Consider the following 15,308-nt stretch of genomic DNA (forward strand, 5'->3'; position numbering starts at 1 on the left):
GATTAGTCTAGCAAGATGTAATAATCTGAGATGAATGCGCGCCCTCACGCTGAGTGAAAAGCCAATATATATTGAGTCTAGAAAACATGATCAGCAAGTCTTTGATAGGCTGCAACAAAATGATGAAAGAACGGGCGCATTTTTTTCACACAAGCTGAGTGGGTGGGTGTTAGTTAGTTAATTAGCAACTCGAAGGATTTCAAGATATAATATACACAAGAGGTAACACTGCAAAAGCAGCCCAAACCAGAAAAGAAAGCTAGCAAAAAGTGGCTGACAAATTAAACGCGTGTGCATTGTACTTACTGAAAGCAGCGTTACGGATTTTCCAAATGTTCATTTTTTTCCTTCTGCTTAAAAAACATTGAAAAAGCGGCGCGGATTGGTTTGCAGTGTGTAAAACAGTTTGTTTGTCGCGGATAATTTGCTATCCACACAGGGAGGAACCGGGAAGCGAACCCACAATCTTCCACTGTCTCCTTACTGCAAAGCAGCCGTACTACTACAGTGCCACAAGGCAGTTAAAGAATGCACCGGGCCACATGTTCATTTTTTCCCCTGTGCTTAAAAGACATTAAAAAACTGTTTCTCAACTGTGACTCCGGAACAACTCAGTACGCGAAAAGCGACCAGAATCTCAAACAACAATGAAAAGTCTACGTGACTCACAGGTAGTGATGGGCCGCTCGATACTCAGGTTTCGACACTGTGTTGAGCTTTCGAAGCACTGCAGATTTTAATACTTGATCAAATAATGACATCTGTGATTTAAGGATTTCACATTTTCTTTCTCAAATGTGCTTACCTATATCATGGCAAAGTACAGGGATAAACCTTTATTTTCTGTCTACTTCGTTTTAATTAAGACAGACCAAAGAAAACATTTAAGGCTATTAAATGTGATCTTAAGAAAAGATCAGGGTTAATTATAATACTAATAACAGGAGCGATTATAATGATACAGTGCAAAAGTAAATACTAATTGAAAGAGCCGGGAATGCATGAGGTGAGGCGTCTTATTTTGTTTAACTCTTGCTATCGTATAGTGCATTCTGCCTGTCGGCGTTAGTTATATTTATATTTTTTAGACATCAGACACTAGAAGCTGCTGACGAACCCTTCTCTTCGTTGTCAGTCTGTAGCTACGAAAAAATAAAAGCAATACGACTTTTAACAGACGACATTGAAGTGTATCATAAGTTTCTGTAACATTAATGAAAATGGCCAGGAGGTGTCACGAGAGAGGTGAGTGTCAAATGCTTCGAAGCTTCGATACGATTTCCGACACAATTGCTTCAAACGTGTTGATGCTTTGCGAGGCTTCACCCCGCCCATCACTACTCACAGGTTACTGAACAAGAAACCAGCAGACTACCATGATGGATGGGGCGTAATGGGCGTCCTCCCCCTCTCCTCCGGATTTTTCAAATGTTAATTTTTTCCCTGTGCTTAAAAATCATTAAAAAAGCAGCCTGATTATGCAGCGTATGGTACGCCGTGGGTTGGCTAGTATGCTCTATTCAGTCTATATGCTGCTTGATGGCTCAGCTAATAACTAAGTTTTCTCACCAAGATACTATTTAAAAAGGTGTCAAGGTTACTGCTTCAACCACACAACTCGACATTTTTGATTCCTAAAGCCCTTTGTGTTAAATGGTGCATCTTGACTTCCATTTTCAATTCACTTCCCCTTAATGTATCAATGTTTTTCTAGACTTGGCCATTTCTGAGAATTCCTGCATGGGCCTCACCTCTTGACAGACAGTTCCAGCTCTTGCCATAATTTAAGTCTGTACCAACAAACTGCTATTAATGGAGTCTGTGGACATTAACTGAAGTCAGTTTAATCTAATTTGAAGCGCATGTGTTTCTATTTTAATTCAACTTAAAATGCAGGTAAAGTAGTAGCAAGTGGTCCGTAATGTCAAAAACCTTTATCAGGCTGTTGGGAGCGCAGGAGGGGACACAAACCTGGAAAGGATGCCAATCCACTGTAGCGTGTACTAAGGATCTGTGCTGGTATCCAGAAGGTTGCTGGTTTGAATCCCCGTCACTGCCAAGAGAGATCCTACTCTGCTGAGCCCTTGTGCAAGACCCTTAACCTGTAATTGCTCCAGGGGCGCTGTACAATGGCTGACCCTGCGCTCTGACCGCAAGGGGTATGCGAAAACAAATTCCTAATACAAGAAATTGTATAAGGCGAAATAAAGAACAAAAATACCCACACATACACCCTTTATAAAGGCCAGGAAATGTGTAATTAAGACAAAGAAGAAACCCCTCACAAATCTGGTTTTATTGTACTAATATGTACCTGTTCTTTTTTTATCTAACAGAAGGTTATCTCTATAATAATACACAAAATAACAGCCATTAGTTAGCCAGATCTTTGAAAAGTATTGGAATTGACACGATGCTATTAGAGAGGCCATCAAGCATACAAGATCAGTCTTTTACTTCATGTTACTATACAGACTGTGCATCTACATACCTGAGCTCTTTCTCCATCATATTTATATTCACAAGTAAAAGCAGCCTCATCAAACCTCTTCATCACCTCACCGATTCCACGTGTGGGGTGGGCCAACATTGGCTTTAGGGGCACCCCTGGGGAAAACATACAAAACAGTATCTGTGAAGATTACATCTGTCTGTATCAGGAGAATGGTCAGATTATTTGTTCGATATACAAATGAGGCAGAGAGGGCATTGGTGGAGGTGAATAAAAAACTGGAGACAAAAGTGGAAGAGAGAATAAAAAAAATAAAATAGAAGAGACTAGGATCAAGGCTGCCTAAGCAGGTGAAAGATGAGCAAGGTGTGGTCATGAGTGAGCATGATTAGATTAACAAACAGATGGAAGAGGTACTTTAAAAAGCCATGGAATGAAGAAAATCCAAGAGTAGTATTTGGGGATGGAGTCACATATGAAGGGTAACTACTGAGAATAAGGAGGGAGGAAGTAAAGGAGGCACTGACAATAATCAAAAATGGAAAGGCAGCAGGACCAGATGAAATATCAGCAGAAGTGTGGAAGAGTTTAGGAGAAGAGGGAGCAGATGTGTGGTGGGATCAAATGAAGATGATCTGAAAAGGAGAAAATACCAGTGGAGTGGAGGAACAGTGGGATTGTACCCATTGCTGTGGTGTGAAATTCTGTATATAAGTTGATAAATATTTTGAATGTCTTTAATTGTAACTCAGACGAAGCAATGTAATGTAGGTAGGTAGATAGATAGATACTTTATTAATCCCCAAAGGGAAACTCACATACTCCAGCAGCAGTATACTGACAAAAATGCAGGTATAACAGACAGTAACTTTGTATAAGGAAACTATAGTGGGATAAAGCTGATTATCTGGTTATAGACAGAAGACTTAGGAAAGAGACCACCATAGGCGGGAGCAGTCTGGTTTTATGCCAGGGAGAGGAACAACTGATGCAGTCTTTGTGTTCAGATAGCTCACAGAAATAAGAGAAAGGATTGCATATGTTGTTTATTGCTTTGGAGAAGGGGCCACGTCAAGAGGCTTGGAAGTGCAGGATAGAGAAAGGGGGACCAGAGAAATGTGAGAAGTTTGTCCAGGATATGTATGAGGGAGCGAGGACTGAGGTAAAAAGAACTGTTGGGGTAACAGACAAGACTGTAGTTAGAGGAGGTCTACACTAGGGATCTTCTTGAAGTCCTTACCTCTTTGATCTGGTTATGGATATGTCGAGTCATGAAATAAAAGACCAATCCCCCTGGTGCAGGCTTTGTGCTGATGATGTTGCGTTGTGTAACACCAGAAAAGAGGAAGTGGAGAGGAAGTTAGAAAAACAGAGAAGGGCTTGAGAAGATGGAAGACTGAAGACAGAATACTGGAGGTTTAATGATGATCAGGATTCAAAAGTTAGCCAATAGGGAGAGCTACTGAGAAGTGTAGATAAAATTAAATATCTAGGATCAGTGGTAGCCCAAGATGCAAAATTAGATGCAGCAATAACCCATAAAGTGCAGTGTGGATGGAACAATTGGAAGAAGGTATCAGGAGTATTGCGTGATCAAAGAATTAGAATGAAGGTAAAAGGTGAGGTTTTTAAGACAGTGGTAAGACAACAATGATGTACAGGTACAACAAAAATGGGAGAGATATCTAAGAAAGTACAGGAAAGTAGGTTGTAGTGGTATGGACATGTGATGAGGAGAGACAATGAATAGGTGGGCAAAAGACTGATGGGAATGGAAGTCCAGGGGAAGAGAAAGCAATGGAGGCGAAAGCTGAGGTAGATGAAAAAAGTAAAAGAAGATGTGAAGAAAAAGGATCTGACTGGCGAGGAGGTGTAGGACCAAGCTGTTTGGAGAAGGCTGATCAGGCTCATAGAAAAGGGAAAAGATGAAAGGAAGAGCAAGGGCCAAAACAAAATCAGTGATATGCACTAGTATTAAACAGTACAAATATGGTCAAGTTTCAAAGATAAAAAAAAATAGAAGCTATCAATACCTGGGGTTAGCTTGCAGCGTTTGGGAAGCTCATCAATGCCCTCTTTCAATATGACAGGAATGATAGCATCATAATTAGGGAGCTCACTAAAGAAAGATAACAGACACCCATGAGTGATGGGAAAAAAAGAGCATCAAGATACAAAAACTAAAATAAAAAATCTTACCAGTAGGTCTGCTTCAGAATGTGGGCCTTCTCTTCAATCCAGGCCTTGCGTGACTCAGAAGACTGTCCCTTGCCTGCATCGACAATTTTGGGTGGGAATTCTGGAAAACAGACAGTTAAGGCAGATGACACCTTGTGTACCTGATAGTGGTAGAAACTCGGCTAATTAAAAATATAAGTGAATAACCCTGGAGAATGACGACTGAATCCAATGCAGGCAGGGTGAAGTCATCAGTTTCTACCTGCTTCTGTTGCCCATTTATGTGCATCATTAAATTCACATTATTAGGCCCATCTACAATACCAAATGTAATAAATCTCTCTCATCAAGACAGATGCTGGCCTGGGCAAAGTGGAGTGAGTTTTTTCCAGTCCAGTGAAAGGATACAGACATAAAACACCAGACTTCAAGATCAAACTGAAGCCTGTCACGTGAACATAGTACAAAGAAATTTTTACTAGCATTACCTCCTCGACTAGTGACAAAAAGGTTACATCCAAACTTTTTTTTTTTTTTTTTAAAACAAAAATGGTCTCCGTCCACACTGGTGTTTTTGCATCTTTGACAAAAGTATACCCATTAGGGCCTAAAATGCATATGCCAGTGACCTGTGCGTACATTGCGCATGCATGTGTCGGCGGCAAACCCCTTGAAGAGACTGTGTAGTGAAAAAATTCAGGGCCCCATGAAAAATTTGATTCTCATGTGCTTTATGCACTTTCAAAAAACTATCAGCACACGCAGGACTCCGATAGTCCGTTCACAGCTTAGAGAAAGATACCAATTTTTAAAGAAACCGGAGAGAATTGTCCCCATGTCACGTTAAAGTGCTGAAAAACAGTTGAAAGTGACAGTCTTCGGAGCTGCCGATGGTCATCTAGTCATTAAATAAAATCAAAGTCAATTTTAAAGTGACAATTAAAAAATATTAAATCGCGAGATGATTGAATGTAAGAAGTGCACAGCATTAGGGATGCAACTTACATTAACGCACATTTGTAAAACTAATTTAGTAAATAAATAAATAATTTGTAAAACTCAATAAATAAATGAATAATTTTCAAAACTAACCCAATAAATAAATAAAGTGCATGTGTGCGTCTATTTCATTGCTTTACTGCATTGTCTCTCTCTGGCCTGTCACATTGCGAGCTCCGCTGCATTCTACACCTGTCCACTTTGTTAAGCTCCGTGTTATTAATTTTTCTGCGGGATGCGCTTCTCCTTACTGAGCAGATTAAGTTTAAGTAATAAATGCTGATTAGAGGCGGTCAACAGAGTTATTTGTGTTTTTCACAATTACAATAACACAGCAGGTCACAGGATTAATTGCAAAATTGTTGTGACTGGTAAGTGATTTTCTTTTTATCACATGGATGCAGCATTCAAACTTTATAAAACCCAATTTAGATGCATACAGGTAAGTAGCAAAGAGAGTGTCATGGAAAGCAACTTGTTTATGCCCACCATGTTGGAAAGCTGTGTTTTGTTCTAGTAAGGGAGTCAGGGAGTGAGCTGCTGTGATGAACAGGACCCAATCAGGGAAGGGCTACGAAATAAGCACAAACCAATCAGAGAGAGAATACAGTAGTGCATTGTTTTTGGAACACCATGTTTATGCCTGCCCACACTCGTATGTTGATGCCACATTTTCAGAAGAACATGGATCAGGAGAGCATTTCTAAAAGTGTTTGATTCCAAGAGTCGAAAATGACAAGGTAGTGTGGACGAAAGGTGAAAGCGTAGACAAATGTATGCATTTTTAAATGAAAACGCATTAGTGTGGATGGGGCCTTAACAACAAACAAACAAACAAAAAAAAAGGTCAATGAAGACATCATCATATTTTGAACACAACATAGATATACCATTTATATAAAAGGACATGTCCTGTATTCGTCGGTATGAATAGCCACTGAGTAACATTATCATGTGCAGATAAAATCTCTCACTGAAGTTACTGCTTTGAGTGCCTGTACCACTTGCCAGGATAGCTGAGGTTTTTAATATTGCCTTTTATTGTGTTACATGTGTCCTGTATAGCATGGGGTACTTAGATTTATTCAGTAGGAAGACCTAAATTAGAAAATACTGTAAGTACCATTACAAGATGTAATTATATCTTGCCTGAAGAAGGGACCTGAGTTGCCTCGAAAGCTTGCATATTGTAATCTCTTTAGTTAGCCAATAAAAGGTGTCATTTTGCTTGGCTTTTCTCTACATTCATAATGGCTAACATGGTACAACACCCTAGTACTAGTCACATACCACACAAATTAATGTACCAGCATGCAAAGTCTAAGCCTGCTCAGTGGTTTATGCAGGTATTCTTTCTTCAGTGTATCAGGTAGATAGTTATAATTCTTGACGTGTAATTATAAATATGGATTACCATTTTAATAATGCAGTACTTGTTTGTGATTACTTATTTGTTTTAAATCGATTCCCAGCCCTAATAGTAACATAACAGTGAGACACACAAGTATTTAGGGCAAGGACAAACATCTAAAACTTTAGGCTACTTGATTTGAAGACGGGAACTGGAAACTTTTTATCAAATCAGAGTGGGACGAAGACAAATTCTGGGATGGACTTACCTTGCCCTGGTGGAGTCAGACACACGGCTTGTGCCAAAGCTGCCAGCACAGACTGTTCTGCCAATCCAATTCGAAGCTTTCCACCAAGTGACCTGAAATTCAATTTGACTATTATAACATTTTAAACTAAATGGACAGAAAGAAACCAACAATGCATAATGGTGGCATTCTATGAGGCTTATGAGTGGGCATGGCCTTAAGTTCTACTTTAGTGAACATACACTGGCTTCAATCATGATTGTTCAATTATCATTCATGCCAACAATGAGTCAAGTCTTAATAATGGTTTAATTTTTATATGGAGTATGTATCATCTAATATTATAAGACATTACTTTCACTGCTGTGGTGTATTTATTTGTGCAAAGTTTAAGTTTAAGGCTGAATCCTCTGTTGGTGTATTTTACATTGAGGTTGATTCTGTAAAAAAATGCTGACAAACCAAATTTGTAGAACGTTACAGGAATAGCAAATGAGTGTTGGCAAGGGTTTCATAGGGATGATAAACATAATCGGAAACACTTAGAAACACAAACAAACAAACAAAAATTGGCAAAAAGCAAGAAAAAAAGAAACGATTACAGATTTTATTTTTTGTTCTTTATTTCACCTTATACAATTTCTTGTACAGTAATCCCTCGCTATATCGCGCTTCGCCCTTCGCGGCTTCACTCCATCGCGGATTTTATATGTAAGCATATTTAAATATATATCGCGGATTTTTCGCTGCTTCGCGGGTTTCTGAGGACAATGGGTCTTTTAATTTCTGGTACATGCTTCCTCAGTTGGTTTGCCCAGTTGATTTCATACAAGGGACGCTGTTGGCAGATGGCTGAGAAGCTACCCAACTTACTTTTCTTTCTCTCTCTCTTGCGCTGACTATCTGTGATCCTGACGTAGGGGGTGTGAGCAGGGGGGCTGTTCGCACACCTAGACGAAACGGACGCTCGTCTAAAAATGCTGAAAGATTATCTTCACGTTGCTACCTTCTGTGTGCAGCTTTTAAGTATGCTGCACGGTGCTTCGCATACTTAAAAGCTCAAAGGGCACGTATTGATTTTTTTATCTGTCTCTCTCTGCTCCTGACGGAGGGGGTGTGAGCTGCCGCCTTCAACAGCTTTGTGCTGCGGTGCTTCGCATACTTAAAAGCAAACAGCCCTATTGATTTATTTGCTCCTTTGAAGAGGAAGATATGTTTGCATTCTTTTAATTGTGAGACTGAACTGTCATCTCTGTCTTGTCATGGAGCACAGTTTAAACTTTTGAAAAAGAGACAAATGTTTGTTTGCAGTGTTGGAATAACGTTCCTATCTCTCTACAACCTCCTGTGTTTCTGCGCAAATCTGTGACCCAAGCATGACAATATAAAAATAACCATATAAACATATGGTTTCTACTTCGCGGATTTTCTTATTTCGCGGGTGGCTCTGGAACGCAACCCCCGCGATGGAGGAGGGATTACTGTATTAGGAATTTGTTAGTTTTCGCATGCCCCTTGGGGTCAGAGCGCAGGGTCAGCCATTGTACAGCGCCCCTGGAGCAATTACAGGTTAAGGGTCTTGCTCCAGGGCCCAGCAGAGTAGGATCTCTTTTGGCAGTGACGGGGATTCGAACCAGCAACCTTCTGGGTACCAGCGCAGATCCTTAGCCTCAGAGCCACCACTCCGCCCCAGGATAACAGTAAGTGGAAAAACAGAATAAATAAAAAAGCTTTATTATAATAGGTAACATCATAATGTAAACGTATGTCAAATACCACAGGGATATCTGATGAAGAGCATTTGAAAAAAGAGATCCTCCTAAGCCAAATTAATTATTTAAAAAGAACCAAAAGTATTGACTTCAAACATATACTGTATAGTGTAGGAGGAGAACAGACATCCCCATTACCCAGACAGGAGGTCAGTGTGATGACGCAAGCAAAATGGCCAATGGATCAGAGAACTTTGTGCTGTGAAATAATAGACGGTCCAGCGGAGGCTGAGATTTGGGAGCTGTTCTATCCCCCCTCACACCAGGTGGCAATGGTCCTCTATGGCAACCTAGTTGGGACACCCACTGGGGTGCTCAGAAATTGGGTCTTGTTAGAGGGTGCTGTCGGGGGAGGATTTCCCTATATTCTTCATGGGCTGGAAGTGCTTCCCAGAAGACAAGGAGTGGCACCGGAAGCATTCCCAGGTCCGACATAAAAGGAGCCTGCTGCCTCACATGAGGGAGTCAGAGTCGGGAGGCAGTGGGCAACGCTGGGCCGAGAAGAAAAGGTTGAAGTATTGTACTGATTTATTGTATAATTGTGGCATATTGCTGGAATGAGGTATGTAAAGGTGCTTTGTTTTATTCATATGTCATGGGTTGTGTTACTGTGTCTGTGGTTTAGAGCTCTCTGGCGCTCCCTTGTGGATACAACAGTTAATGTATGTTGTGTGGAGTTCAATTCTGAAGAGAATGGACGTAAAGACCATGAGGGGTGATATCAAGATTGTAACCCTTTAAGAATAGTTCTGCAGCAAGAAAAATCACATGGTCGGAGAACAGAAAAAAAAATTCTTGAAATGTCTTGAAAAAGAAAAGGCTAAAAATTAACAAATCAAACAATAAAATACTAGAGAAACTGTGTTGTGCTAAGGGGCAATGGTGGAATTAACCATAAAGACAAAGGAAGAAGAAGATAGACCATGTGATGGATGACAAATAAAAATGATGCCAGTGGCAAGTGGACCTTACCCAACAGAAATGCACAGGATGATGGACAGAGCAATGCAGCAGAGTTAAAAGACTAAAAAAAATAAATGAGAATCTCACAGGATATAATGAAAATGTATGGATGGCTATCACCATTGTGCAATTAAGACTAGAGAGAAGTGAGATTGAGGAATATTTTTACATTTAAATAATTCAGGGCTAGAAAATTCATTGTGAAACTGGAGCAACGTGCCAAGTCTTCTTAAGTAACCTCTTCAGGGCTTACTCACCTTACAATATAACGGGCCTCGGAGAATCGGCAAGCCACAAACAGCCCTTTGATGATATCAATCTTCTTATTCATGGACTAAATGGAGAGGAAAGTATGAGAGACAGATTGTCAAAAAATATTCCTGTATTGAATGTGAAGCAATACGCAAAGTGAGTAAACAATATAAATTGTAAATAAAGCTTGAATGTTGCAAGAACCTCTGACTGGGGATCATGCACCTTGTGGAAATATATACAGGCTTTATAATATCAAAGTACATCTCACATGAGTACAAAATGTTGCATAAAAATGGCAGTAATTCATTGCAGGCCAATGTGTACTGAAATGCCAAACCAAGATCTCTGTACACCAAAATCCACTGGAGAAATTTTGCCCAAAAGCATAAATGTGCCAAGCCTCAATCCTGTTGTGTGATTATTTCTGATTTGTCACATCCAGAGGCTCATAATTTCACACGCACACAGACAGCCATCACTCTGAAAGTGAATAATGATTAAGTTATGCAATGTTAAAACCCATTGAACACTTCTAATTAATATTTTGATGAAATTGCTCTAATTTTCCATAATGTGTGTAAATTTATTACATACACACACATACTGTACATATACATTTCTATATCTATTACAATATACAGTGGCATGCAAAAGTCTGGGCCCCTTGCTTAAAATGTCTGTTACTGCAAATAGTTAAGTAAGCAGAAGATGAACTGATCACAAAAAGTCACCGATTTAAAGTTGACACATTTTTTTAATATTTTAAACAAGATTACATTTTTATTTCCATGACTCACAGGTACAAAATACCAAAAAAAATTTAAATGGCCTTAAGCGAATGTTTGGACCCCCGACATGGTCACAACTTGGTAAGACCCCCTTTGGCGAGTATCACAGCTTGCAGATGCTCTCTCTCTTGTTGCGTACTGAAGAGTCTATAGCTGCAGGTGGAAGCTGCCATCGCTGTACTTTGTATGTAAGAGCCAGATCGAATGTTATTTACCATTATTTATTTAATTACTTCCTACAGCGTAAAGTCACAAGCAGAGTAAAGACCTTCCCATGTACATATACAAAGTACAGCGATGGCAAAAGTGCATTCTTGCTCCGATGTAGAACAGTCGACATGATCTGAGTTGACCTCTGTTATAGCACGTCTTTATGTGAAAACAGCAGTGTCAAATGCGAGGAGGGGTGGGATTGTGAACGTGACTGAGAGAATAAAACTGAATTTAAAAAAAAAAAAACAAAGCTAACCTTTACAAGTATCATAAATTACACCGGCTGTTACAGACTGGAATCAAATGTATGTTTTTATTCTAAAATAGTAAGAATACGTGCAGCTCACTTCTCAAAACGGACTTGTCCGGGATCGAACCCGTGAAGTTTAGCTTACCAGTCAACAGCTGATAACGTTGCGCCACTGGAGCGATCGTAGCAAATGCGTGTCAATGACGCACCCTAATGCGGGTTGTTTTTCTGCAGTTATATTCTTGAATAGAAGCACATTTGTTCTGTTATATTTGTACCTTTTGTGAAAGTGTTTCTTTGGTATTTGGAATTCAGGCTTCACACATTATACACTTCATGTCTACATTTTGTCAATTATTACTAAAACATGAAAAACGTTTGTGTTTTAACGATGTGTTTACTGTACATAAATTGTTGTAGACACGGAACACACATGAAATTCAAGTGTTCCAAATAACGATATAGTATTTATAAAAGGTGTCATTTTGCTTGACTTCTCACTCTATACAGCTCTAAGCAACTGACATGCAGGTAAACAGACTTGAGCTGAGACAACTGTGTCGGGTGGGGGATGTGATAGCAGGCTGCTTGCTGTTTGCTGCTTATCAACACATTTACAGGACAAAAGAAAAAAGACGGAGAAGTGCGAAGCGATTTAAGGTGGGACAGATCTACAAGTTTTTACGTAGGCTCTGGTAATTCTAGTGTTAATGAATGGACTACGGGCGGCTGGATATTGGGAATAATTAAACCCCCAGCACGAGAGGTGGCAGTACTCCATCTTGCTCTTAACATGGACATTAAGAGGTTGCTTCAGAACTGGAAGGGTGACCTTATCGAGGCTCATAGATGCAGACAGGGGGCACTGTGAGAAGAAAACTGCCCTGCTTCATGCAGCTTCTGTGTGGTCCAGAAGTGATTTTGGCATGCAGTATAGTGGCACTGGAGGTACTCCCAGGTACCAAATAAAAAGACTTGCTCTGCCTCGTCCAGTCAAGTCAGGAGGAAGAGGACAATGCCCTCAAAGAAGGAGTAGAAAGAGACAAGAGTGCTTATCTAATTAATTACTGTATACTGTGAAGATGTGAAGTAAGCCTGTCAAGATGCCGTTATTAAATAAACACAATTCATTTGAACCCGAAAATGATTTTGGGGCTCAGTCGCACCCCCTAGTGTCCACAATATATGTGGAGATACTATTATTATTATTGTAATAATAATACATTTTAAATAGAGATATTCATAGTACAGTTCAAGCACTTCAGGATTTTCAATACCAGAAGAACACATCAACTTTACTTTCTAGCCAACCCTCACTGAAACTACCTATTGCAGTTGTGGAAAAATGTCCATTTCGTAGACTTCATGAAAGGTAACTACGCGATTTGATGGAATCGGAACTTCACAGGAGACCAACTGTGCACTGCAACAGAGAGGCTAAAGACAGACAGGGATTTTGGAGTTATCCATTATTTGCTTCAAAACTGTTTCGGTACAAGTGCTGAGGTTTCAAAGGCGGGTGTCGATACTGAAGTCAAAATTTTATAAATATATAGATAGTATTTTAGGAATTCACCTGCTTATTTTCATTTCCCCTGCATATACCATACATGAAACTTGTATTGCAATAAGCCCTACCTAACTGGATCTTAAACCAAATTTCTTTTTGAGTGCATTTACAATGCTCTTCTGCTGTCTATGTGACCTGCTGACTACCATATTTGCAGTGTTACACGACTTTATTATGTAGTGTACCCAACAAACAAACAGCTACATAAAACATGGATTAGATTGTAAAATATGACTCCAATCAGCTGAAACCCAACACGACCCCAACCAAGGTTATTAAAGTTAACGAAAACTAAAATCAAAACTGAAACTATTATTAAAAAAATTTTGTAAACTGAAATAAAATAATAATAATTCATTACATTTATATAGCGCTTTTCTCAGTACTCAAAGCGCTATCCACACAGGGAGGAACCAGGAAGCGAACCCACAATCTTCCACAGTCTCCTTACTGCAATGAACACAACCGAAATGAAAAACTAAAACAAAACTATTAAAGTAGCTGGAAAAAGTAACTGAAATAAAATAATAATGTACCAAAAATATTTTTAGTTTTCATTTTTGAATGAATATTCTTGACATCAGTCTTAATCCTTATAACTTAACTCTAAAACAGAAAGTCCTCCACCACAAGCCGCCCGCATATATTCATCCAGTGAACAGCAGTTAGTGAAGGATGGTGGGTGTTCACACAGAATTTGCAGTGACAGAGCGAGCTGAATACAAGTACGTAAAGTGTGTGAAATAGTAAGAGATTTACTGTGCCGCCTTTCTATGTGCTTGTTATATATCAAAATGAAATTCAAACGCTTGAACTCAGAATGTGCTTTTCAACAAAACCTCTACCGTATGGACAGAAAAATCATGAGTGAGTAACGTTTCAGTTTATTTCTCAGGTGTCTTCCACTTTAGACAGAAGAAATCCTTTTTGAAAATAACACTGATCGAAAGACTGACTTGGTCATCATACAAGATCAGCATATTGTTACTGACCAATCACTTTTGCTTTAAAAAAGTTGTTTAAAAAAGAAGCGATACAAACCTTGTAAAATTCCTGAATTGGCAATGTCTCTACTGAACTACAGGAAATAAGGTGAAGAGAGTCTATTATCTGGTGAAAAACTAAACACAGAACACAGTAGAATCTGTTTTCTGATTTTTTTTTTATATCTTTTCAGGCCTGCAAGTGGCAAAATTCTGTCAATAAATTGTATGTGCCTGAGATGGAATCAGAGATCAATATGGCTGGTAGAAAATAAACTCCAGTATAGGAGATTTTTAAATGCAATCTTGAAGGCATTCACTATAAGCACATTGTCGTTGGAGCAGGATATAATAATTCTTTACATTTATATAGCGCTTTTCTCACTACTCAAAGCTATGATATGTTGCAAAGATATGTTGTGTACTATAAACATTTAGAGTAAAAAAAAAACCCCAAACCTTAAAATTCATCTAAATTTCATTACAAATTGGCCCATTCTGAGCAATAAAAGGAAAAGATAAAAAGTACCAACAGTCAGCGCACATTTGATCAGCACAAATGACATAGAAAACACTTTAAAAATATTAAAATTGTTCAAATTCAGTTTCTGGTTTTGATTATGCTTGTTTTTATCAGACAAAAACAAAACCAGATAGTAAATAAACCATGTAGTGTAGTAAGCTTCCACTAACATTAAACTTATATCCAAATCCATTAAGTGTACAGTTCTATCTGGATTGTGACACAAAACTAAACTCCATAGGAGCTCAATGCCATAATTACTAAAACTAAAACTAATAGACATAAAAATAAAACAGAAATGCCTTTGTACAATAAAAACTAAAACTAAAAATACACGATGAAGGAAAACTAAAATTAAACTGAATTTCCAAGTAAGGTCAGAAAAAATATGGAAATAAAAACTAATATAAATAGGCAAAACTATAATAACCTAATTAAAAAAAAAAAAAAAACTCACAGCATTTCCAGTCATTTTGGCAATATCCGTCAGCTTATTAAAAACTCCAACAACAGTGAGGTTGGGAGGCGTGAACATCATGCGCTGGTTGCTGCGAGAGCTCTCTGCCACCAGACCCAGATCTCCCTTCTCCTGGGCTTCTGCTTTGATCTTGTCTAGCTGGCGACCTGACACGAAAGATGGTTTCAAGTGGGTGTGTAAAAAGATCACTTTACACGATGAGCTATAATCACATTTGGGTTTATCGTTACATTTTGCTTTTTATGAATAAAATTATTTTTACTGGCTATGAAGACTGAAGACTTCC

The 15,308-nt window shown here is 38.9% G+C and overlaps 1 protein-coding gene across 1 annotated transcript in view; it reads right to left on the reverse strand.

The window, feature by feature from the left end:
* lig1 (ligase I, DNA, ATP-dependent) overlaps positions 1–15,308 on the reverse strand; it is a 103,695-nt gene that overhangs the window by 50,080 nt on the left and 38,307 nt on the right. The window contains exons 11-16 of the mRNA XM_051923603.1: positions 15,002–15,168; positions 10,220–10,296; positions 7,249–7,340; positions 4,652–4,751; positions 4,486–4,571; positions 2,492–2,607 (exon numbers count right to left, since the gene is read on the reverse strand). Coding sequence (XP_051779563.1) covers positions 2,492–2,607; positions 4,486–4,571; positions 4,652–4,751; positions 7,249–7,340; positions 10,220–10,296; positions 15,002–15,168 — 638 coding nt within the window. The remainder of the gene's footprint in view (positions 1–2,491; positions 2,608–4,485; positions 4,572–4,651; positions 4,752–7,248; positions 7,341–10,219; positions 10,297–15,001; positions 15,169–15,308) is intronic.

This window comes from Erpetoichthys calabaricus, chromosome 2, assembly GCF_900747795.2.
Source record: "Erpetoichthys calabaricus chromosome 2, fErpCal1.3, whole genome shotgun sequence".
Lineage (NCBI taxonomy): Eukaryota > Metazoa > Chordata > Cladistia > Polypteriformes > Polypteridae > Erpetoichthys > Erpetoichthys calabaricus.